The sequence below is a fragment of the Oenanthe melanoleuca genome, chromosome 2 (genome assembly GCF_029582105.1).
Source record: "Oenanthe melanoleuca isolate GR-GAL-2019-014 chromosome 2, OMel1.0, whole genome shotgun sequence".
Classification (NCBI taxonomy): Eukaryota; Metazoa; Chordata; class Aves; order Passeriformes; family Muscicapidae; genus Oenanthe; species Oenanthe melanoleuca.
In genome coordinates this window covers 23,172,979-23,199,375 of record NC_079335.1, presented here as the reverse complement: position 1 = coordinate 23,199,375, position 26,397 = coordinate 23,172,979, and the positions used below count along the sequence as shown (strand labels likewise).

The 26,397-nt window shown below is 39.1% G+C and overlaps 1 protein-coding gene and 1 long non-coding RNA gene across 3 annotated transcripts; one reads left to right on the top strand and one right to left on the bottom strand.

Moving 5' to 3' along the window:
• The first annotated feature begins 435 nt into the window (after positions 1–435).
• Positions 436–19,595, top strand: NDUFAF6 (NADH:ubiquinone oxidoreductase complex assembly factor 6). Of its 2 annotated transcripts, none has more exons than XM_056483762.1 (9): positions 436–595; positions 3,969–4,068; positions 4,992–5,114; positions 7,119–7,175; positions 8,298–8,400; positions 10,956–11,089; positions 12,883–12,984; positions 16,827–16,883; positions 17,379–19,595. In XM_056483762.1, exons 1-9 carry the CDS (start codon positions 444–446, stop codon positions 17,505–17,507), a joined length of 957 nt encoding a protein of 318 aa, XP_056339737.1. In that variant the 5' UTR covers positions 436–443; the 3' UTR covers positions 17,508–19,595. The 2 variants fall into 2 exon arrangements, with proteins under 2 accessions (XP_056339737.1, XP_056339738.1); XM_056483763.1 differs by lacking the exon at positions 436–595 and adding an exon at positions 1,500–1,623 and having other exon boundaries at positions 3,969–4,072; positions 17,379–19,594.
• Positions 12,990–20,783, bottom strand: LOC130249214 (uncharacterized). Its single transcript, XR_008839757.1, has 3 exons — positions 20,332–20,783; positions 19,647–19,784; positions 12,990–16,454 (listed from the first exon to the last, which is right to left on the bottom strand). It is a non-coding gene; the product is annotated as an uncharacterized LOC130249214 (long non-coding RNA).
• Positions 20,784–26,397: the final 5,614 nt, after the last annotated feature.

Sequence of the window (26,397 nt, the reverse complement as noted above, 5' to 3'; positions counted from 1 at the left end):
TCCATTGCCCTTGTCTGGACATGTCCAGCACCTCAATGTCTTTCCTGTAGTGAGAGGCCCAGAACTGGACAAAGCACTTGAGGTGTGGCCTTACCAGTGCCGAATACTCTCACTGCCCCGGTCCCGCTGGCCACACTGTTGCTGATACAGGCCAGGATGCCACTGGCCTTCTCGGCCACCTTGGCTCACCGCTGGCTCACGTTCTGCCAGCTGCCGACCAGCGCCCCGAGGTCCTTTTCCAGTGTGCCGGAGGAGCGGAGGGATTGGCCTCGGGAGGCGCTGCAGGCTGAGCCGGCTGAGGCGCTGCGGGCTGAGGGGTCGCTCCGTGCCGGGCGCCATCCGCAGGCACAAAGCGCCGCGCGCCCCCTCAGCGTCCCGGCCGCGGGCGCCCCCTGCCGGCGGCCCGGGCGCGGCGCGGCGGAGGCGCGGCCATGGCGGGCAGCATGGCGGGCAGCATGGCGCGGGCAGCGCTGCGGCGCGGCGGCATCGGCCACCGCCTGGCGCGGCCGCCGGCGCTCGGCGGGAGGGCGGCTGCGGCGGGCTGGAGCGGCCCGGCGGCAGGAGGAGCGGTGCAGTACTGCGCCGAGCTGGTGCGGTGAGTGCCCGCCGCGGGGGCTGCGGGCGCGGGGGTGCGGCGGGTCCGGCCCGGGAAAGCACGGCAGCGCTTCCCACCCGACGGGAAGGTTGAGGAGTTCCCGGAAAGGATGACTGGGAGTGCCCAGGCCGCCCTCGGCCTCTCCTTGCCCCGAAAGCAGCCCGTGTGGGACCGCGCCGTGTCGGGAGCCTGGAAACCCGGCCCGTGTTTAGGCCGCGCGGATGGTTCAACTGCGTACAGAATCAGTGATTAGTTTGTGTTGACGGGACCTCTGGAGATATCCAGTCCAGCCCCACGGCCAGGCAGGGTCACCTAGAGCAGGTTTCACAGGAACGTGTCCTGGTGGGTGTTGAATGTGGCCGGAGAGGGACATTCCACCACCTTCCACGGCAATTCCCTCCCCTCCTCCCGCCCCTTCATGGCTGCACTTCTTCACAAGTACCGAACCTTTCTGTTTCCTTGGATCGGCGTTCTGGAGAGCGAAATCACCGAAGTGGATGTTTAGAAACACTGGGTGTTTTCAGGTCTTGGCTGCTGAGAAATAGCCATGCTTCCTGAGTGCTCCTTGTTAAAACGGGCCGAAGCAGAGGAGTGTGACAGCTGGAGCAGCTCAGTACCTTCTCTATCCTAAACGCAAGAGGAGGGCTGTGTTTCCAAAACATCCTCTCTTTTTGTCAAACCCAAAATGCTCCAAGAAGAGCAGGAGTGCAGTCAAACACTTACAGGTCAGGCCACTTTTTATTCTTGGATTCTGGGCCATAAACAACGTGTAGGGCCCCTTGGCTGCTTCGTAGCTCCCAGAAATTAAATTCTTTGTAAAGTAAGATGTTAAACAAGTCTCTTAGTAAAGACCTAGGTAATTTCCTGTGTATGCAATAGTATTTGAACAATACTGTTGTTCCAGATGATTGACAAAAGCTGGAAGAAAGGTTCCATGTGCGTATAGAAAGAGTGGAACAGGATTATCTTCTCCAAACTGGTGCTTGTAAAAGATGGAAAGGTGTGTGTGATCTGCAGTAATGTCTGAGGTAGGAAAATTAAGGGAAAGTAATGGGACTATCTTAAATGTTCAGTGCAGCACCAAGAAGCTGATGTGTACAGGTGCACCACAATGCATAGTCACATTGCATTTGTCAGAATGGTTTTCGGAATGCAGCTTTCTTTTTCTAGTTATTCTAGCCAGGATTAGTTTTCCTCATACTTAGGAGACCAGAAGCTGTGTGTTCAGCCAATATACAGGTAAAGTTAACATCTGCAGGTGAAATATTTCCAGAAACAAGCAACTGTAAATAGAAGAGCTAGGTTCCAATGAGATGGTTGAATTAAAACTTTTTTTAATATGTATTTTTGTTAAATGATAACAGGACTAATTAGAAAAATACTCAAGCATTCAAAATAATAAAATGAAAGGTAGTTATGCTTTTGGCATAATTTAATTGAAGCTGCTGTTCCTAGTAGCTCAAATATTGCATGGAAATAATAATTATAAAAAATAAGTGGAAGGAATTATTATTCAAACAGAAATAAAATACTTGGGGCTATGCAAGTGTCAGCAACTCCCTAGTTCTGAATTTGAGTCTCCAACACATTAAGAAGTACAACTGAGTTGTTCTTTAATAATGTATATTTGTTTTTGCAATATGGAAGATGCCATTTCTCTTGGATCTTCCTTTTTCTGTTAAACAACTAAATTCACTTCAAGTTATTTGACTAAAAATATGTTTATGTTATGGATATGTTTTATGTCTCTTACTGTGTATGATTCCTGCTCTCAAAGACAAGCTTGTGGATTGATAGCTTTATTATAAATTCATTATAGAGAAAGTCCAGTTATGATCATTACTAATTTTTCTTCTGTGTATGAGCTCATATATAAGCTTATATTAATTTGAAAACTATGAAAACACTCAATACCTGACTTAAGGTCATTCCCTCCTTTCTTCATTCCTTACACTGATACATGAAAAGGGTTGGGGTGGAATGTGCTTTATAGCAATATCAGTTTTATTTTAGTGAGGCTTAATGGATTTGCTACACTAAATTTTTAAGTTTGGAATAATTAAAAATAACCAAAACCCCACCATATCAGTACCATTACTACAGGGAAGACAATTTCCTGTATTGTGTTACTGTGTACTTTGTGTAACATATTTCTTTGTTTCCTTTCCAAAAGTGGAGGTGGTTGTGTGTTGTGTGAGCAACACAGACAGATTGGAACTGGGAAAATGTGGCTGTAAACCAGGCAGCTCTGTCTAGGGTGAGCAACACTGGGTATTTCTGCAATTAATCTTGAAAAAAAATTAGGTTTTGAGCTGATAGTACTTTTCAGAAAGTGTCTTAACTGTAGGAGGTTTAATGCATCTTCTGTAATATGAAGAGGCCCTTTAAAGCCCTCTACACTCAAAAATGTAATTTTTTGGTTGATATTTCTGGATTTGTATCAAGCTCTAAAAGAGTTTGACAGCACTTGTGGAAACTCAGCATTTGCCAGTTTTCAGCTGCCGTGTGTTGTAGGGCTAAGCATCTCTGTTAAACTTTTTGTTTGATGCTAAAAGTAGCAACCCTAATAACCCTTGGGTTTAGTTTGGCTTTCTATTTTAAGATCATATTCAAAAGAAATATGAGTACATGCAAGAACAGCAAACTTAATGAAAATGAGTACATGTGTTTTCCTTGACAACCTGCTTCTCCACCCTCCAGGCCAAACATGGGAGTTCGTCTTGTTCTAAGGAAGAATCAGGTTTCAAGCTTACCAGAAAGTACACAAAAATGTTGTTCAAAGCAAGGAGTTTAGCTTTTCAGAGGTGGTCAGGTGTTTTTGTTAGCTGGAGCGATTTTGTAGTTTATGACTTGTGAGCACTGTGTTTTTAATTTTGTGGCACACCCACGTGGCCAAGCAAAGGCACACCACTCTGGGTTGGCAACAAGTTACCTGCAGCAAAACTGCCAACTCCTGGAGCTTTTATGCTTTAAATATAGTTACCAGTAAACAAAAACTTAATGATTAAGCAAGCACTCTACTGCCAGGCTCCAAAGCACAGTCTTGTAAAGAAATGTGGTTTCATGTTTGGAACAGAAATCTGCAAGTGGGACAGTCTGGATTCTCTTTGCAGTTCTGCCACAGCCTTGCTTCATGGCTTTAGCCAGATATCTTGAGATGTGGATTTCAGAGGTGCACCGAGAGTTCAGACAGCCTGCCTCTCTCTTGGAGTTGGTCTTATTTTAAAACAAGCCTAAAAGCTGCTACTTTTGCAAAGTCAGAGTTTTGAGCTATAACTTTCTGCTACTCTTTCAGGAATTCAGTGCTAAGGAATAGCACACCTAATTGACTTAGAGCTGTAGGTGACAAATGTGCATTTTGATTCTTTTATAGGAAACATGACTATGAAGGGTTTCTGTGTTCTCTGCTGTTGCCTGCGGAATCTCGAACCTCTGCTTTTGCCTTGAGAGCCTTCAATGTGGAACTGGCTCAGGCAGGTATTAAAATACATTTGTGAACTCTGGAAATTTAAAATAACAATTTTGATATTCTAAATTATGCTTGTAAGAAAGTAAGTGTTCTCTTTCTGTAGTAGGTGGTGTTTTGCCAAGATTAACTTTTGTACTGTCGAGGGCAATGAATAAATAGTGCAGTACAAACCTCCAGTTTTGAATGGCCCATGGAAAATACCCAGCCTGCCCTATTATTTTGTTTATGTATATATTTTTTATGGCCTTTTTCTTTATGCATTTTAAAATTGAATTATAACAGACAGTGATTCTTGATACTGTTAAATGATTGCATCTAAATCCTGACTTCATGTGCAGTTAATGGGTAAAGTGCAGTTAAATCCTAATTGCAGAAGGTTGGTCAAAAAATGGGATGCTATAATCAGGACCAAGTCTTTGTTGGCAGAAGTGAGGTGATGAAAAGGCTGCAGGAGGGAAGTTTGTTGTTAGAGAGTTGTGGGAGAAGAGTGGCTGGAGTCTCTCCCCTTTGCTAAGTGGCCAGAAACTGCCAGTGCAATCAGGAAAGTTGGCAGTGCTTGCCAGAAAGGAGTGATCCAGGAAATGAGCTGACCAGGCAGAACTCCTGGCCAGCTTCTGTAGGCTGTGCTTCTGGCAGCCTGTGGTGTGCCCTCCCTTGCTGCTGTCACCATTGTTTTTTTTCCTTCAGGGAAGAAAGCTAAGGTGAGGGTTGTCCAGCACTTAATCTCTGTGGGTTTTAAAATCAAGTTGTGGTAAAGATTTCGCATTTACTCTATGTGGTGTTCTAAGCTTTATGAGGAATAAAAGTCAAGTCAGAACTGAGCTCTTTCCCTGCTGAGTTTGACTATGTCCTGTGTCTGTCTTTTCAGCATAGATAGACCAAGTGTCTTAGAGACACTGAATTTCACTCCAGATGTATCCTTTCCAGATCAAAGACTCCGTAACTCAGAAGACTACAGGTTTGATGCGGATGCAGTTCTGGAGAGATGCTGTGGAGGGCATATATGGTGATAAGCCACCACATCAGCCCGTTGCTACAGAACTGTGGAAGGTAAAATACACCTTTCTTGTCCTAAAATTTGCTTTAATATTACTTTGGGAAGTAATGTCAGTGTTTTGTGTGTGTTGCGGTGCATCTGTTCTAACCAACAACTTTGTTTCCAGCACAAATCCAGAACACAGCCCCATAAAAATGCTGTGAAGAAAATTAACTCTCTCCCAGCCAAAACCAATACAGTGTTCAGATATAAGTAATTCAGATTCTGTGATACCAATTGTAACTCTCTCCAGTAGCTAAGACTGCCAGTCATACTCCTTTCTCACAAAACAGAAAATTGGTTTTTGAAGTGGAAGAAGAATGGTCTCTGTGAGATTTCACTTCATTTATGATTCCTGTAAAGGAAGACCAATACAATACAATCCAAACAGAACTACTTGCAAAATAAGATTATGAAAAATAATTCAGAAAATATTTTTAGGAGCTCTGATAGCTCTGAGCACTGCAGAGCACTGGAGTGAACTAACAATTCAATGTGACTTTGTGACTTTTGCAGTCGATGGGATTTTATTTCCATATTTCAGCAAATACCCCAAGAGTGACCTATTTGAAGCCCATGACTTCACAAATGTCCAAGAATGTCATTGAAATCCTTAGAAAAAAGGATTTGGAAAGACACCTGAACTCACTAGTATTGCTGAGCTGTTAATAGAATTAATGTGTCTTGCACAGCATATTCTATGTACACTTCTTTGTTGCTGTTGAGTTTATATGAGGACTGTGTGATTTTCCAGAATAATTTTAATTTATGATATTTAAATGTGTTCCTGAAGTTTTGTATATCCCAGAATACTCGCATTTGGGTTCCAAATTTTTATCTAGTAAATAAATAAATAGCCTTTAATAGTATTTCTAGTATTATTAATAGCTCAGCTCTTGGTGACTTACACTTACACAGCAACTGTATGATGCATGATTTTATTTTGAATGTATATTTTGAACGTATGAAAAGTGAGGCCTAATTCTCTGTTCATTGTGTGGAAGAAACCAGTTTTTCAAACTTTGGAGAAGTGAGTACCCATGTGTTTGAATGAAGGTATCTCAACATGGATGTAATGTATAAATTTGGTAATTTAGCAGAGTTGAGTTTGATCCTTTAAGTCTTGGCTTGTTAGTATTTCAAGGATTTCATTTACAAAATTATATTTGAGGTGAAAAAGTGAGACTCATAACTGACATTTGTAGTTATAACTTAAAATTTGCCTTTTCATATACCAAGTACTGTCTCAAGCAGAATTATGGAATCAACAAAATCTGGTCTTGTCAAACCTTGAAAAATATTTATTAATATGATGGATGTAAAGAAGAAGTTGAAAGTGAACTATAAGGACTAAATATTGAGAAATCTGCTCTGTAAATTTTGTTTATAGATGTTTTTATGTGTGATTGTGCCTTTCTGGCAAGGTGTTCTGAAAAATTCAAAGTGTGGAATTAAGAGGATTGATAGTAAGTTGATAGAATGAACTGGCACAGGAAGGAAGTCAAATATAAGACAAGAACCAAAAGAAGAATGCATGAATATGAGATGCTGTGAGATATTTTTTTTAAACAAACCCCTAGTATTAATTGCATTGCTTTGTTAGCATTCTGTCTTTATGGTATGTTGTGCTGACATTTTCTTGAGAATTTACAGGGGAAATATTTTTATTGCTGGACTCTGGAGGAAGCTCTGTTCTTTTTGGAAAGTGAACATAGTTATCTGCAAACATTTTGTGGGAACATATGATTCCAAGAATAAATTAATTTCAAAAGCATTTTTAAAGAAATGCTTTTAGTTAGCTGGCTTGATGTCTGGTATTTCATTTTCTGTGTGCAGCAACTTGCAGTAAATGCCAGTTGAAAATTTTTGCATTTGAAGAAGATTGTCATTTTCCACTGACATGCTACTTTGAATACAATTCTTGTATTTAATAACTAAAATGTATTTCAGCCTTCAGAATGCAGTACTACCATCACTTTGTGTACATTAACATGGAGGTTTTATTTGATAATTTTCAGGCTGTCAAGAGGCATAACTTGACTAAAATGTGGTTCATGAAGATCATAGATGAAAGAGTAAGTATTTACCCTTCAGAGCTAATTTTGTTGCTAAACTAGTGTTTCATGAAGCTATAAATTGAGCAGATTGATGATCAATTACTTGCAGAGGGTCATTGCTATGAAAGACTTCATATTTTCTTAGTGTTAAGACTGTTTTTTAGTCTTAAGAGTGATGTGTATCAACCACAGAAACCCCTAGGACTGGAAGAATGCTGGAGGATGTTATAGTTTTGGTTGTATTTTATTATTTTGGATGTATTATTTATTAGCGCCGCTAAGTTGTTCAGAGGACTGGAACACTTCTCCTGTGAAGACAGGCTGAGAGATTTGGGGCTGTTGGTTCTGGAGATGAGAAGGCTCTGGGGAGACCTTAGAGCACCTTCCAGTACCTAGAAAGTGCTTACAAGAGCTGGAGAGAGACTTTTGATAAGGGCATGTAGTGATAGGAAGGGGGAATGGCCTTGAGGTGGAGAAGGGTAGGTTTAGATCTGAGAAAGACGTTGTGGGGATGGTGAGGCACTGGAACAGGTTGCCCAGAGAGATTGTAGGTGCTCTGTGAGATGTCCAGAGGCTGGGTGGGCCTCTGAGTAGCCTGGTCTGGTAAAAGGTTTCCATGCTCATGGTAGGGAACTTGGGGGCTAGATGGTCTTTAAAGTCCCTTCCAACCCAAACCACTCTATGATTTTATGAATCTATGGTTTTTTACATGACTTTAACACTTGTGTGCATTTCATACATTTATTTTGTGTTTTCAAGAAATACATTCCTATTTAATCTTCTCTCTGCTTCAGATGCAAATTAAATATTAAAATTGACAACCCTATAATGTAAGAATACCACGTGATGTTTTGTTTTGGCTATTTCTTTTTTTTTATGGAGAATTCTGATTCCATATTATTGTAGGAAGGTGTATTTGCTCCTATAAGCAGACTTGGCTGCAGTGGAACAGTTATTTGTTAGGCTTGCTATAAGCTTTAATGACTGCCTCTATCTGAGTTTATACTGTCTCACTCTGTCTCTCAGTTATGTCCTTTTTTTGGTTTTGGTGGTGCATTGGGTTGACATGACTGTAGTAATGAGCCTGTATGAACAGCAGTTATGTTTGTGTTCTACTGAAGCTCTGTGTTTATATTCCAGGAGAAGAATTTGGATGATAGGGCGTACCGTAACATCCAGGAGCTCGAAACGTATGCTGAGAACACTCAGAGTGCTCTCTTGTACCTCACCCTGGAAACGCTGGGTAGGTGTTTTCCCCTTTCTAAGTTTAATGATGACTCATTAGTGCAAGTACAATATTTACTGATATTTCAAAAAGCCCTTTCTTTTTCCACTGGAGTTTGATTTCAGGAAAAGTTGTCCTGGGTAGAACTTTTGATATCTTTTGAATGCTGAACCATAAATGTGGAATTGTACTGTAGCTGTCCTAGAACTCTGTGCTTTCCCTGGAAGCTGCTCAGTGCAGATCTCATTGAAGTGTAGTTTCCTACTGCAGTTTCCTACTGTTCTTTGTTGCTTTATTTTCTCTGTTCTTGCTCCTCTTATAGGATGTGGTAAATTCAGCTCCTCAGTGTATTTCTATTGTCCTACTTGTCAGAAGTGCTGTAGGTATCCTGCAGCTGTTCTATATTGCAGTGATGGACACTGCTTATCCTGAAGCAGCCAACTTCCCAACTTAAAACATCACCAAAGGAAGTTTATAAATTTGGGTCTGAATCCTTTCCTCTTCCTAGAAGTAGGTTAACTATCAATAATTGACGAGCTAGAAAAAAATGCAACAAAGATGATCCCTGTGATCAAGAGCTACTATCTGTGTCATGTCTAATGCAAGAACCACAGTTTGGGAAATGATTGTTCATTTGTAGTGAAGAAAAGGGTAATTTTCATTTAAGTGTCTGTTGCATTATGTAAGTATTCCCAATATGTGCTCAGATGTAAAAAAAAGGTTGTTATTATTACTATTATTATTATTATTATTATTATTATTATTATTATTATTATTATTATTATTTAGTGTTTAGTATTGCAGTGGCAATATTTTCCTCTTATCAGACTAATCTGATGAAAGGCAAATACTGATGTCAAAAGAGTTTAAAAATATAGAAAAAAGAGAAGTAAAAAGTGAGAGATGTGAGTACATTCTTCTTTGAAAAATCGAGGAACTTATTTCTTAACATCTGAATTTTGTTTCCTCAGTAGGAAATCAGTGAAATGTTGCAAGCATCTTTCTGAACCTCTTACTGAAGAAATGTAGGAATATGAGAAATGCCAGTGTCTTCCATTCTGAGAAATCCTGAATAAGTTCAGTCATGCTTGGATGACTCACTCCTTGTACGAATCAGATAAAACTTTTTGAAAGTCTGTATGGAGACTCTGGATATTCTAAGTGTTCTATTGTCATATTTAACTTCTCTTAAATATAAAAATGTAACAAATGTAAAATATCTAAGCAAAAGTCTCCTTCACTGCATATTGAACAGTTAACTTCTGTGATTTCTTTTCCCCACAAACAGAGAAACAAATCAAATACAGCCCATTTCTTCGTGTTGCCCATCCAGCAGTGTTTTCCTAACTAGGTGGACCTGGTTTCATTCAGGTCATGTTTGCTAAATTTCCTTTGCTTTTTAAACTATTCCTGACCAGCCTTCAGTTAATGTATATCTCTCTCAGCACTAGTGCTGTTTTATTCTTCTTTTATTTTCTTCTTTTATTTTTTTGTCAAGCTCATTTTGACTGGTAATTGTGTCACCTGAAGTCCTAGTACTTCCTCTCAACTCCTGTCATTTAAAAATATTGATATTTGTGCTCTCTAACTAATTACCCAAGTAGTTAGTAAATAGTATCCATTGATTCCTCCAAGCCACACTTTGCTTTCTACTGCCATTGCCACATTCAGTCCCTGTAGTCTGGGTATAGTCACTCTTTCAGAGAGGATTCTGAGACTGACTGAAGACCCTGACAGGCTTCTGCAGTGAATTTGGTACCCCTAGTGTTATTTCCAGATGTCAGTTAGGCTCATCAATCTGTAATTGCTGTATCCTCATTTCCTTCTTTGTAGAATGCTGCTTCTGTTAGAGTTTTTATAAATTTTAATTTAAATTTTCATTTTATCCCAGCTCAGCTTTATAGTCAAAGCCAAGCTTGTATGGTCTTGCCGTGAAGAGCAATGGTGCTGTTCTGCCACACTCATCTCCCTCTTCCAGTTCTCCCAGTTGTGTGACTGTGCAGTAACTAATATTAGTTTTCCATTATTTTGGTGATTTGGTTCAGTTTGCCTCATTGCTCCTGACAGCACAAGGAATGGGGCAGAAATATGGATTTGGGGGAGTAAAGCATAGGAACATTCTCTTTGACTTCACTACACTGATTAATCAGCTGCAGCTAATCATGAAACCACACTATAAGCATTAATGCTTGTCAGGAATCTCACACTTGAATGACTTTCTGGCAGGACAAGCAGTCCTTGGAATACTGTTATCCTGGGAGAGGACATGCCAATGAAAATGAGTTTGTGTATGAGTGTGTTATATCTGGATAGGTGCTGCTCTGCTAAGTATACCATTTGCAGATATAGCCAACAAGAGGCATCTTGCTCCTGGATGTGGAAATGAATGAATTTTCCTGCTGTTTTGCACCTCTCAGATGAGATCTCAAAGCAGTTTATACACATGGACAGTTCTGTCATGGATCAATGCACGTAGCTTTCCTAAAGTATGGCTGTGATATACATCAGAGAAGACCATGGCCCTCAAAAGGCCTGACTGCATGTTTCTAAACATATTGTTTCTGCAATTTTAGGTGTGAGGGACATCCATGCTGACCATGCAGCCAGTCACATTGGGAAAGCACAAGGCATAATAACCTGTTTAAGGGCAACCCCGTATCATTGTACAAGACGAAAGGTCTTTCTCCCCATGGACATTTGTATGTTGGTAAGATAAGCAAATAATCTGGAATTGAAATGTGTAGTTTTTCTAACTGTGTTTCTCAAAGCTAGATATGAGATCATAATTTATTATGCCAGAAATAAATGGTATGTTTTTTATTCAGTTTTACTAATTTTGCTGTGGCCTGCAATATTGTCATAGTCTTATATCTTTTGGGAAGTGAGAGGAGTGGTCTTAAAGAAACTCAAGATTTCTCTTTGGGTTTTATTTGTTCCTTGTTATTAAATGTAGTAGTATTTTAGGTTTCAGGAATTTTTCCAATAATGTATAAAAGTGCATGTATGGAATGGGGCCTGGAGTTCTGTATTTTGGGGTTGGGTGTGTTTTTTTCTTTTTTTTTCTTATTTTTCTTTTCCTATCACTGTAAAGGAAACACTGTGAAAGATTTTTCTTTTGAACAATCTTGTGCTTCTCTTTATTATCTTTTCATAATGTGCTGGTGGTTTGTGGGTTTTTTTTCTGTTCCATATTTGACAATTATAGGCATATATTCTGTACATTTCTTTAAGAGATGGTCTAGTCCTCTAGTTTAAACTGTACATCAAATTGGCATTGAAATTTAAAACATCTTGCAGTTTAAAATGGGATTAAAGCTCAGAATTTTTCATTAACGTTCCATGGGTTAATCTGTAGACATCTCAGCTGTTAGTCCTCTATTTCCAGTCTTTATATTCAGAAAATACTAACACAACCACCTTAGGCATCACCAAAATTGTATAAATTTTGTTTAAGTTGAAAAAGAACAGTATTAATATTTTAAAATTATTTCAATACAATTAAAAGTTTGGATTTCAAGTTTTGTAATGTAGGTAGCTGCAAAAAAAGTGGATATTAATGTAGGTCAGGGTTGTGAGACTGCAGAAAGGAATTGCACTCTCCTTTCAGCCCTTCTGGGACTGCATGTTATGGGAGGCCTTCCAAGTTTTCAGCTTTTCAAACATAGCCTGAAAATTCAGTCATTCCTTGCCATGGAAGGTGTTCTGCAGTGAAGCTGTAAAAACAGCTTGTATCCCTTCTGTGCAGACAATCATGTAAGCATTTCAGCTGCTGGCAAGAACTGTGGAGTTCTCCTGAGCCTGTACCTCCTGTGAAGCCTTTCTGCCCACCTTCATACAGCTCTCACATGCCTGAGTGTTGTTGAGTGGGCAACTGGTGCAGTTCTGAATATGTCATATTCTGTCTTAACATTGGTTATTATAGTCAAAAGAATGAGTTTGGAGTTGGCTTTTTGGGGTTTGGAAGGGTTCTTTCCTGGTGGTTCTGGGTTTTATTGGTTGGTTGATTTTTGGAGATGGCTTTGTTTGGTGTTTTGTGGGTTGGGGGTTGGTTGGTTGGTTTTTTTGCAAGCTTGGGATATGCACACCAATCCCAAGATTCAAAAGCCAACATGACTTCTGTGGTAGCTGTTACTAGCATTCTTCTGCTTAATATTGATTCTTGGATTATAGTTTCAAAAATTAGGTATCTAAACTGATATAAATCCCCCAAGCTTTAAAATCTGACTTTGTTGTCTTACTGACCACAGAATTTTAGGCAACAAACTTGTGCAGAGAACTGTACCAACGGTTCTCTTTGTTCTCTTTATTTTTTTCCCAAGTGACTGACCAGAAGAAAGGGAATTAAAAAATGAGAGAACAGTGATAGGACATTTAGGCTGTTTTAGTCTTTAGTCTTTGGCTTCGTTGCTGGGACAGGTTTTTGAGAAGCAGAAATGGAAACTTGACATTTATAGAGGGTTTTTTCTCTTTTTTGATTTTGGTTTTCCTTCCTATGTCTAGCATGGAGTTTCACAAGAGGATTTTATAAGAGGCAAGCAAGAAAAAAATGTGAGAGATGTAATATATGACATCGCCAGCCAGGCCCATATTCATCTGGAACATGTGAGATTCCTTTCTTTTTATTTATCTAAATCAACACAACTGATGCTAGTCTTCACAAAGCATTTGTTGTTAGAAGACTTAAAGCTGCATACTTAATTTCAAATATTTTTCCTTTTATTATTTTGAGAGTTTGCATGAATATTATCTTTGTACACAGGACACAAGTTTACTCACATCCAGGTCCAATTTCTTATATATAAATGCTGCCTAAAAGAATTATTATTTGTAAAAAGTAGAGGAAAGAAACTTTATGTGCCAGCATGGGATGAACACATCTGCATATGGTATTTCATAGCACAGTGGAATGGCTGCCAAACAGAAAACAGAGCATGTTGCTTTAACTGCTGTTGGTGTGTGTGGGTGGGGGGATTCATTCCCTAACATGACCATCCATGCCCAAAGCTATGTTGAGAAAGGTGCTTTCTGTTTATTTATTTTCTGGCATGCAGCCAAGTCAATTAGGAGAGTCTGCTTGGAACAGTGGATGATGGGCCCTGAAGAACTGCAGAGTCTTACTCTGTTTTTTCTTTCATGCTTTTATTCTAGCTGCATTCTGAGATGCTTGCTAGTGCACAGCACAAAAGCAGAAGAATGTTTTATTGGCAATGCTTTGTCTGCCTCTAGCTGAAAACAAAGAGCTGAAAAGAGTTTCTTACGTCTGCAAGTGCATGTGCACTTTGAGTATTACACCCAGTGTAAAACAGGGTAGTCTGGAAGGATACTACTTCAGAGTAAAGAAATGCCAGATTTATCTCTGCATTTGCACCATTAATATAATCCTCAATTACAGCATTATGTGTGATTACACTATCTTGTGCAATCAAAATAGGAGAGCCCTTCATCTTTTTTCAGCAGGTCAAATGTGGAATCTCTGGTTTGTCCATCCAGTGCCTTCTGAGCTTATTAATGTTTTTCTTTCATGTTAATAATGTGTATATGTTAGCCTCCAGTACCTAAAGGGTGCCTACAAGAAAGCCAGAGAGGGGCTTTTTACAAGGGCAATAAGGACAAGGGAAAATGGCTTTAAACTGGAAGAGAGCAGGTTTAGATTAGAAGTTAGGAAGAAATTCTTTACTGTGAGGGTGGTGAGGCACGGGCACAGGCTTCCCAGAGAAGCTGTGGATGCCCCATCCTGGAAGTGTTCAAGAGCAGGTTGGGTGGGGCTCTGAAACAACCTGGTCTTAGTAGGAATTGTCCCTCCTTGTGGCAGGAGGGTTGGAACCAGATGATCCCTTCCAACCCAAACCATTCTTTGATTCTGTACCCTTCAGCTTTGTTTTCATACACTAATTTTAATTCGCATTTAAGGCATTCCTGTTCATGTTGTTTAACCTGATATCTCAGTTTTTGTGGTTGCATGCCCAAGAAAACCGTTTGTTCCATTTAGAAGCAGAGAACAAAGTACAATATCAGAACTGTCAATTATCTTTGTTCAAGCTGAAATATTTTTCTTTTTTTTTTTTTCCTTTTTTTTTTTTTTATTTTTTATTCTCCACCCTTCAACCCATAATGTATAGTGTATAAAGCCCATTGTCTTTAGTTGCAATTTTGGCTTAGAAAAATGCTAAGTGCATGGCCTGAAGTGCCTCATATGAAGGATGGGAGGTGTGGAAAGTGAGTAATGTGTATTTATGGTCCACATATGTAAAATTTGGTTGATGGTATTGTATGGAAATTTTGGGACAGAAGCAGGAAGAGAATTTGATTCTTCAGAGCCTTTAGATAATTTTGGTAATTCATAGTGCATTGGTCCCCTGGCTCCCAACATGAGCCTGCCAACTTAAGAGAACAGGCCTCCTTTCTTCCCACTTCATTCCTAGAGCCCTGCCCATGCTATGCACTGGGAGGGTCCTGTGGAAAATATGCAATGTGATCATGTAATTGGAGACTAAAGAGAAAAGTATAAATACAAAGAAACCAGATTAGGACAGCATTAGCATTTTACTCAACTGAATGTTGATTCTGGCACTCCTCCCATTTGCTCCCCCCTTTGTATATTTTTTAATGGATGGGTTATATCATCTTAATTACAACTTTTAGAAAACCCTTTCTGAGTACTTACTTCTAGTCTTCCATCGTCAGTGAGTAGCTGACAGTGCAGGAGCTCTAGAATGTTCAAACCACTTGGACTGGCCATCACTGGCAGCAGTACCAGAGTATTGGCCTCCATAATCAGATGGTCTTTGTTAATGCAAGGACAAGGATACTTGCTGCCTAATGGATGAAATGGACTTTTGTTGGCAGCATTTGCTGGGTATTTCAAGACTTTAGGTAAATCTAATGGGCTGATGCCTTGAAATGCATCTGTTCATCTTGTTTTCCCTGAGGGTCTTCACAGCCACTTACCCTTTGTTTTAGTTGGGATTACAGAGTAGGGTAAAGTTCAAACTTGTAGAGAGATTTCAGCTATCTCAGCATTTGTTGCACAAGCCAGGTATTTTAGAGGATGAGGGTAACAATTACTACCCCCATTTCATAGCTAGGAGATAGATAAATTTGAAATGCTGGAGTCTCAGCCACGTTACATGATGCATATTGTAGTCCTGTGGCCCTTAATCTTGAAAAAAAAAGTTTCTGGAGTATGGTCAGGTCTTCCTGACACTGCAACTGCTGACCAGCAGGTGGCAAAATATGATAATGAAGATTGCAGTTTTCCTTAGTAATTGTGTGTTTTGTCAGCATAAAAGCATATAACATAATGTTCTGTCAGTCCCCAAAAGTGTTGTCTTTGAAAGCCTACAAATACATTTACACATTCTCCCTTTTTCTCTTCAGCACCCCTTTCCTGATTCCTCTTGTGAAAAAGGGTCTCCCTTTTGGCTGTTTGCCTTTGTCTCAGTTACATCATTATGAGACTCAGTTTACCAAGGGAGATAAAATGCTTTCTGAATTACATGTGACCCATTCTGGATTGAGAAGGTCAAGCAAGACTACTTTATTTTTCATTTCACAATTAATAATAGAAGGGCAGAGCATTAGATCAGGGAAGAACATTTTTCTATTTAAGGAATAGATATAAACACACACAGTATTATTATATCACAAAATTTCAAAATAATTTGTCTTCTGAAAAGATTGATAATTTTCTCCTCCTAAAGCCTCATTTTCTCAGTTGTCTGGAAAGGTCTGTGAAAAGCTAAACAAACTCACATCCTTATTGATAGAAAGGTAGTTTGTTTTAGCCAGTAAGAAGTGGCAAAACAGGGAGGGATTTTGTTTTTATAGACAGGCATTACAGAAAGACTTGTTCAGCTTTGTTAAATGTACTGAGTTGAATAAGAGTTTAAATTGCAGACTTGATGCAGCTGTGCTTTAGATTTTTATATGTAGATACTGAGGAACTGAGATAATTTTCATGTCTCAGAAATGTAACCAAAGCATTTACAACTGGACTCCTGGGATTAGTGGCAACGTTGAACAAAAAAAGATGCACTCAGATAAAGGCATTTCTGGTCTTCCATAATTTCTGTCTATTGGGGAGAAAAAAAAGGTTAAACTGTGTTTACTAAACCAGATGCAACTTGGGACTTAGTTGGAACAAGGCATGCTAATTTTCCTTGGTTTATAGTATGTAGTCTTTAGGTCTGTCAAATCATGTAAGTATTTTAGCAAGCCTCTCCCAGTATTACATACGGTTGTGTAACTACTTTTGTACACAGCTTTCATGGAATTGAATGTTACAGTTTCAGGATGTCAAAAAGGGTTAACGCTGGTAATACAGTTTGTTGCCTCTAAGCATGATATATAGTACTTGATGTTTAATTGGAAATGTTAAATTCTTCTGATAAATACTTTTTTTTGTGTTTTGTTTTTCTCTCCCACCTTACCCCATTTACTTTTAGGCTAGATCTTTCAGTAAGAAAGTTCCTGTGAAGGCGTATCCTGCTTTTTTCTGTACGGTGGGTGTGATATATGCACTCTTTAAGTGATGGGCTTATTACTGTGCTGATACATTTGTGAAGAGTATCAAATTAAGCATGGTTAACTGCTACTTCACATGTCTGTTTTGGGAGGATATAGTACCTAAAACTCATAGAAATCGTAATGTGTGCCTGACTGTAGAATCTTATGGTTTTGATCAACACTTCTAATCCTTTTAAGTACATCATTCCACCCAGGATGTCTATTTATTCATAGACTACTGTTCTGATGCAAGAGCCCCAAATCCTGTCTTATTTTCATAATTTGGTGTTTGGTCTACTAAAAGATAACACTTCACAAAACTTGACTCTTTTATATACTTGGAATGGGATGATTACACTACCATTTAACAGCACAGGCAAACTGTCAAGCCTTTTTTTAGTTTCTAATTCAGTTTCTTGTATTGCTTTTTAAATATAATGCCTAATTACTTGGTGCACTGTGTGTATTAAGCTTTTTTTCTTCTTCTCTAGGTTGCTTTAGATGATTATTTATATAACATGCGAAAAGTGGACTTCAATATATTTCATCCAAGCTTACAAAAGAAGAGTACATTATTACCATTGTATTTGTATATTAGATCTTGGAAAAAAACATATTAAAGTTTGTTTGGTTATTTTAATATGGATTCAGAGTGCTGAGTTTTTTTCTTCAATGTCTTAACTTGCTAGAATTGTGAAGTGTCTGACTTCACACTTCTGCAAAATGCAGTTCCAGGGAAACAGCAGATGCACATGAACTGTAGCTGTCAGCTTGCTGGCAGTAGCTTCTTGGAATATTAGGCTGATATCTCTTTTTCACTTGTCTGCCAAGTCATATGTCCTTGTCTGAAATTGCTTTTCTTGTCTTTCCTGTAATAACAGCAGTATGACAGAATACTTGGACTAACACTTTGCTAATGGATACATCTGACAGTTCTGATTCTTTGCTGAGAAAAGGAAAAAGAAAAAAGACTGCTTTGTTGGTGCCCAAAAACAATTACAGTAAATGCCCTATAAATCAGCTAAGTAATTCTGTTTAATTCAAGGAGCAGGCTTCCTGCAAGTAGTGATGATGCTTCAAAGTTGGAAGAATGAGCATGTGTGTTTGAATGCAAGAAAACTGACAGGAAAAGCTTTAGCAGAAATTATTTAGCTGTGTGTTGAGATTGAGCATTGAAGTGACTATAGGTAGTGGGAGGATAGCTTTGCAACGAAGGAAGAGAGCCCATACGTTAATATGTATGGATTAGCACGGATAGAACAAAATACATTTTTATTTCTGGCATTTTCATTCTGCTCTTGGTTTGGCTGCATCTTCCTCCTGGCCTCGTTTGTGCTGTTGCCCACAGCTGTCACTGCAATGTGGGTTTGACTGCCCCTTTGTTGAGTATTCAGCATGTCTCTCAGGACACACTCCTGCGTGGCTTCCCTGAATTCCTTTCCTTCGGTACTGTGAAAACATATTCCTGAATGTTTCAGGTCATTTTAGTACTCTCTCTCTCTAAAGATACTTGTCTGGATTTTTTTGTGGGAAATTACTAATAGCTTTATACTTGGCATCGCTTAGGATCAAGGTAATTATTTCTGTTTGATTTATTATTTGTTATTTGATGTTGTTCCTAACATTCATCTTAATTCAATTGCACAAATCTGGTATTTTGTTCTGCTTTCATCCTTGTTCTAGTAAATAGCTGCTTTTCCTAGAGATTTTTTTTCTTAAATCTGGGCTAATCACCCCAGTTACTTGGCTGTATAACAACATCCTGTATGTTTGTGTAAAATGCTACATAATGAATTTCTGTGAACAAGATTTGTGGCTTTTTTACCACAAACTGTCAGCATGGTAGAAATCTTAGAAACCTGACATTAAGTTCTTCATTTGGTGATTTTGCTTTACATGTTTGAAGTTGGTTTGTGATCTTGGTTAATCTGCAGTTTTTTATTCCTGAGTAAGACATTTCTCTTTGAATTTGTTCAGCTCAGGATTCTGGTTTCTGTATTATTAGAGGTAGAGTAATCAAGGTGATACAAACCAAGAAGAATCAGTATGTACTAAATTGGGAGCATACTGGTTTTCTTAATGTAAAATTTTACAGGCTCTGTCCACTTTTCAGATCAGCTGCAGAATCATATCACTGGTGTTTCTGAATGTGGCAAAGAGGTCTGGTGAAAAGAAAATGTTTAATTCCTATGCAGGCACTGCAGCTCTTCCTGCCAAATGAAGAGCAAAGGCTTAGGCTCTGTTCCTGCTACCAGGGCAGCTGCACATTCACTCTGTTTATTTTGTGATCTGGAGCAAGCATTACAAACGCCTCTTTCTGCACTTGGTCATGTTTTGTTCCAAATGTGCTGAGTCAGGCCAGTTGAGGCAGACCTGTCTGTGCTCTCAGAAGGATTCACTCTCCTGTAAAGTCTTCTCCTAGGCAGCTAGCGACAAGGTAAGAGGACACAGCCTTAGGCTGTGCCAGGGGAGGTTTAGGCTGGACATTGGGAGGAATTTCTTCATGGAAAGGGTTGTTAAGCATTGGAACAGGCTGCCCTGGGAAGTGGTGGCATCACCATCCCTGGAAGTGTTCAAAAAACAACTGGATGTGGCACTTAGTGCTATTGCTTACAAAATGGAGATCAGTCAAAAGTTTGACTTAATCTCAGGTCTTTTCCAACCTAAATGATTTTCTAATGCTGTAATATTTCCTTTCTCATCATGGCAGATAACACCAGCCTCCTCTGCCTAGGCCATCCTCCAGTTCTTCAACCTACCAATTTCCCAGATTTTCCTCACAGCAGTATCCTCTGAAGGGCATGTCCTTCTCTGACCTTTTCCAATCCGTGCAAAGCTGTAGCTGGGCCCATTCTTGACCCTTTCCTCAGCTGTAGCCTAGGATGGCAGCTTCTCTCCTACAATGTACCAGGATAAACTTATAACAATGCAGCTCTGTGTATGCACAATTCTAACACCGGATTTTGAAAGAATTTGAGAAAAGCAAGTATTAGTATTTTGTCCAGGATGAGCTTCAGGTCACTAAACTTCAGGTTTAAAGCTTAAAATCAGTCCTTTTCTGGTTCCTATTAAATAAAAACATGCAAACAACAAACCAAAACAACCCCACCCCAATCCATCATAAATACTGCTAAGACATTAATAACCAACATTACTAGGAGGTTGTCAGTGGCCTATTTGGAAATGTAAATAGCCCTTTTACATTAAAAATTAGGAAGAGAAACCAGTCTCCTAAAATTTAGTTCACTAAAAGCAAGAGGAACAGTCTACACCAGCCTTTGGAAACAAGTCATAGTCCATTACTGGTAGGATTATTTCACAAGCTAAATATCCCTCCCATAATTGTTTGAATTGATATTGGTTAACAACCAATTGAATTTGAAACTGTACAAGTATCAAGAAAATGTCCTACTTTAGTATTAACAAAATTGAAATCGGACTTACTCTGAGCTCAGGGTAATCCAAAAATGCTCCCCATGTGTAAATTTTCTTACTTTCCCATTACATACTTGTGATTCTTCATCCACCTGAGAATATCTTGCATGAACCATAGGGTGTTCTGCAGTGACACAAATGTCTTAAATCAGGATTTCTCTTATTTGGAATACAGTAGCTGAAGTATCCCATACCTGGAATAGGTTTGTCTGCAATAACAGAGAGGACTGTTATCATTTTTTCACTAGGAAATGCTTGACTTATACTTTCTGGCTAAAATCACAGCTCCATAAAAATGAGAAACTTGGATACAAAAAAAAAGAGAAAATGTCATGTTGCAATTACAGCACTGTACAGTAGAACTCCAAGTAATTTAGGTTAGGAAAAACATCTTGCTTTGCAAACTTTAGGACATAATTACTCTATTTCACATGTAACTCTGAGTCCACACTACTTGAAGTTCAGCCTTTTTTACCCTACATTGTTTATTACTGGGACACTACTAATAGAAGAAATGAAACCCAAGAGATTTTTCGGTTATGTACCATTTGAAAGCCAAACTACAGAATCAAAGAAACAGCAGGTGCTGAAAAACAAAAGCTCGGGCAGCATAACTAGAGGGACAGCAGCATTATGCAAGAAACTTTGCTGATTTGGGATAAACTCAACAGAAGTAACAATGGATTCAAGAAAGCTAAAACCTAATAATTACTGTAACTGTCTTTGGGAAGAAAAAAGGAGCTAAAGATCCAGTTTGACTTCCACTTGCTCTTTGAACCTGTATGTTCAGAAGTTTGAGCTCTTTGTCATTTCACTCTCCTTGCTTAGCAGTGAATGTTTAGGAAATGTGATACTATTATTTAGGAAGGAGACTTAGCCACAAGAATCACTCTCATTTTTTGACCCATTTTTCAGTTGCCGGAGGATGCAAACGGAACTTTCCTGGGAAAAGGAGAAGGAAAACAGTTTTCTGAACCATTTATATTGAGCTAAGAAGGAAGTTATGACTTGCTGAGGCAAGTTTACTCTGTAATTCTGACTCAGCTAACAGTAGGTAATGAACCATTTCTGCACCAAGAAGTAGCTCTCAGGGAAAAAAAAAATCCCCAAAAACGAGCAAACCTGCTTTTACAGCTAAAGGTCCCCTTGCACACTCTTCTTTTGGACAACTTGAGCTCAACAGGCTTTGAAAAAATTTCATAAAAACTTCATGTTTAATGAAAAAAAAACCAGAAAACCCTTAATTTCAAAATTCATTCAGTGACCAGCCTCCAAAAGCCCATCTATATTGTGATGAGGAAAAAGCAAACATACTTAATGGCACACAGTCTTTAACAGTTAAGACCAGCAGCCCTCAGGGTACCCAGCTTACTGACCTGGAAGAAGGGAACTATGTTCTTCATTCTTTTCCAAGGAGTTTTCCCCTGCAACATACAGTGTTTCACTGGACACTAAGATTGATGAAAAAGAAGACTGAATGTTTATTACAGGTACTGTAAAATAGTTCAATAGATCTTGACAGTGCTGATACCTCACACAGGTATTTTAGGAATCTGTTGAGAATCTTCACTCTCTGTCACTTTCCTCCATGCCTGAGGTCCCCAGGTTGTATTTGACACCTGAGGTGCAGAGAAACTTGAGATGGAGTGTGCAGGAAGTGGAGTGGTTGATGATTAAACTGGTTTTACATGCATTTGAGCATGTACTGCAGTCAGCTTTTATTTCTCACAGGCAGTTGCCATCCACTTGTGTTCATAATGTGCTACAGTACTGCCTGTTGCTGCAGAAAATAGTCTTCTAGAATTGCTTCCATGGATGATTCCATCATGGGAGTTGGTACCTAACTTTGGTATAGGCAAGGTAAGGACACGTAATTAAATTGTGAATGTGACTGTTACCTGGGCTTTGAGATGAGTACTAAACTTGGTCATACTTGCACAAGACCTTTCTGGAGTCACGCCCTTCTGATTTTCCTGGGATAGAAACCTCATTAAACTGTATAAAATAATAAGAAAATTTTTGAAAGCAATTCTTCTGTTCCTTCTCATGCAACCCATATCAAAGCACAGATATCTCTTCTGCCTCTTTTCCTCCCTCATTTATTTGCTTTCTTTTCCTCAGCCTCTGGCATTTCTCTCCTCTGAAGAGTCATTCAGGGCCAGTGTTAACCTGGACCTGCAGTATTTCAGCTTAGATCTGCATTTCTGGCACTAACATAAAATATTTGTACTGGTTCACTCTAGAGAAAAAATACACATCCATCCTCTATTTTCCTTTTTGCCCGATGCTGATTTTGCTCATGTTTTCCAAGTGCTTCTTTCCAACAAACTCAGCAACTGCCCCATGTCAGACACTCATCTCCTCCTATTCAATAATGATATTCTTCTTACTAAGTTCTAAGTGCCTTTCAGGAAATTTGGCACCCAAACAGAAATGGTGTTGATGTCTGGCAAGATCTGACAGTTGAGTCAAGGTCTTGGCACACTTGGCTCTCTGCTATCAGCATACTGTAAAATCATGGTGAAGGATGGGACAAAGTAATAATGAAAAAACCCACATAGTTTGGTTACACATAATACTTTGATGGATTATTTTCCTGCACTTGGCTAAGGCATAACGGAAACACAGTGACAGTTCTGTTCATTTAAAGTTCAGAATCTCAGCTTTAGACATATATCCTAGAAATAAAGTAATTGGAAACAATTACCTCAGACCTGAGAACAGTGTATCCTTTTGGACTTGCTAAACAGGAATTTTAGGCAGTTTTGGTGGTTTGTCTTTGCAGACAGGTAGTTTGACTTTTTCCTGAAAGCATTTTTGGCCTCTGATCATAAACTGAATTGATATGATTTCTTGCATTAATAGCAAACAAATCAAACTCTCCTATTAGAAAGCCAATGCAGTTCAGGGCAAAACAAAACATCAGAAAAATAAAACAGAAAACCAAAACAAATGCATCTTTAAGTCACAAGCCCTTGCTTTTGGCATGCTGTGGTCTTTTCAAAGTTTGCAAATGGCTGCATGTAAAGAAAGGTTTGAGTTATTTATGCTTCCTTTCCTCACCTGAACTGCTTTATCCATTCTTTTCAGTAACATCTTTTTGATTACTTAAAAGCACAGAAGCTTGTCTATTTGGTTTTTTGTGTTTAGTTTTAGCCAATTCTGTATGCTTTATATTGTTTTACCTTGTAGGGTCTACCTACTAGGCAAAAATCACAAGAGTAGTAAAAATCCCATTTTTGTTTCACAGTATTTACTTCATGGAAATATTCTTTGGGATGCTCTTTGCTTTTTAATTATTATTTTTTACTAAAAGCTAGTTATTTAATGACTAGAACGGGTGCCCTTACGTGAAACTAGACTGTATAAATGATGATACTTTGAGAATGCATGTGCTGTGATGTCTTGAGAACCTTGCATGCTGCAAGAGTTGTGGTGTTCAGTGTGACAGTGCACACATATGGCCAGAAAAACGGGTCAGTTCTTGTCTCCCTGACACCTTTACATGACTGCAGCTGTCTGGAGGAATTGATAATTAAAAACATCCAATGTCCATTGAGCTGCATGAAGTATTAAACACCAGTTGAAGAGCTTTACTCTCAAAGTACACATTTTTCTCACTTTCTCCCAAATCAGAGAAAATTAATTTAATTTAATGAATTTACTTAGAAGTTACTTTCAGATTGGATATATGATCATTTAGGCATTATTAATGTATTTTATATAACAATAGGACTTATTTGTGGACTCAGTTTCATTGGCTGGTAACTGATTAACTGAGGAAAAAAGACTGCGCGTTTCTGTTGGCTTATGTAATGTTACAACAGCCCTAAAGAGAAACTTTTGCTTGGAGTGATGGTCTTTATTTCCAGTCTCTAGCTGTATCGAGTATGTTAGCTGAAAAGTTACTTTACATTTTCTGTCCAGGCCCCTTCAGTTGCTGGTCTCTGCTGAGCCTGCTGTATCCTACTTGTAGTTACCAACACAGAAAAAGGACTTTTTTTTTTTCCTGGTTCTGGGCCTGATGGGTTTTTTTCCCCCCAAAATATGTAGATAGCTGAATAAATGGTCCTAACATTATTGAGAGAGATGGTGGGTTCCTAGAGCCTTTGAGGCATAGGAGCCAGCCCTGCCTGTAACCTCTATGACAATGACACTTTCCCAGGACTGTAAACTTAATGTGAGTAAAATGAATGATAAATTAATTTTTTAAATGTCTGCAGTTTTAGCAAGTAATAAATACATCCCATGTCCCACCCCCTCACATCAAGTCTTCTCTTGATGAACCATTTTATGCCATGGGATGTCAGTGCTACAGGCCTGAATTCCTGACTTCTCTCTGGGTGAAATTACTGGCTAGGAGAGGTTAGTGTCTAAGGTAATGTGATAGAAAATATGAACCCATTGGACTTGGACCATTTCTTTAAGCAAAGGTGTTCTGAAGACAGGCAGGGGAGGGTTAGAAATCCAAAAAGCCTCCATTTAAGTGGCAGTAGATGAGGTGTTTGAGCTGCAGAGGTGAGGCAGAGATGCCACTGTCAGCTGTCTCTATGATTTTCCAAGGATCCTCAACCAACAACCTGTGTTGTGAGCACACAATATTGTCCAGCAATTGAACCTGCAGGTTTAGGCCAACAACGGTAACAGCAAGGAAAATTCATTTCTAGCTGTCAAAAAATTATTTTTTCTAGTCTGACCTATTTTCTTAGTTCATCTAGTGACCATCTGCATAAAGAAAATTGTTGCCTTCTTCTTCTGGTGGTGTGGCTATAGAGATTTCGCTTTCAAAAATGTCAGCATTTAGTTTAATTTGGAGTGCTTTGAAATGTGGTTTATTTATTAACCTGGAGATTGGTGACTCTTCACTCTTCTAGAGAGTGGAAAAAAGACTGGTTGAAAATCAGACCCAGCCAGCTCAACATCTTCAAAAGTTACACCAGTGAAATCCCCAAACCAGACAGTATTGCTGTGTACCAGAAATTTCTGGCACTATTGAACATTGATAGCTTCATGCTCTCAATTCCAGATCATATTCATCCATTAATTAGAGATAGGGATTTATATGGATTGTAACCTCCCAAACTTCCTTAGTTTGGCTAAAAACTAATTAATCAACAATGATTCTAATTATTCACAAGTATTGGAACAGTGTTCCTCCAATCCGAGGAACATCTCTCTGCTGAAAAGACAAAGGGACCTTTTCAGTGAGTAAATCTGCAGATTGGGAATATAAAAGACACACAAATGCTGAAGTTAAAGTCTTCTTGAGCTTCTGTAACATTTCAATTGTCAATATTCTGATCAGCCAGAGTCATCCTCAGTAACACACAGTGCAGTCAGTGAGCATGCAGATTTGGACAATAAACATTAAAAATGGGTGTCAGGTACCAGTAGAGGCCAGTATACACCAGTTGAAATCCATCAATAGGTGTGGTAGATCATGGGCTAGAAGGGAGGGAAAGCAGATTAACCCTTCTGGTGCGTTCTACACTCACAAAGCAGCAGCTGTCCTGCCTTCAAGCAGAAGCTTTCACGTGTTGTCAGGCCTTATGTCAGCAGCTGAAAGAAGTTTTGGTGTAAGCATATGCAGAGGGAAAAAAAAGAACTCAGACCAAAATTGGGAGGAAAAAACCTGGGGAGAGTGTGACTGTTTGAATTAATGTAATTTCTTTTGTGTGTGTGGATAAGTGTAGCCTCAGCCTTTGGAGAGTCAAGCTGGAGGGCAGAGTAGCAGTGCCAGCTCGGGAGAGTCAAGCCAACAAGAAAAAAAGAAAAAGGAGCAGCAGCAGCACAGGAAGAAATACATTGGAAATGGAAGAGAATTGGAAAAGAGCCAAAAGCACAAACATGGGGAAAAAAGGGAAGAAAAGCAAAGAGAAAGATGACCAACAGGTGAAATCTCGTCACATTACAGAATGACAGAGGATTAAAAATTTACTTAATTTGCCATTCATAAGTCCTTCCATCCCTGGAGATGTGTGCTAGTTTTGGACATGCAGATCCATAGGACACACAAACCCATCAAGAACACACCCGTGGGTGTGTTCTGACTGGACTCGACACCAAGGGACACAT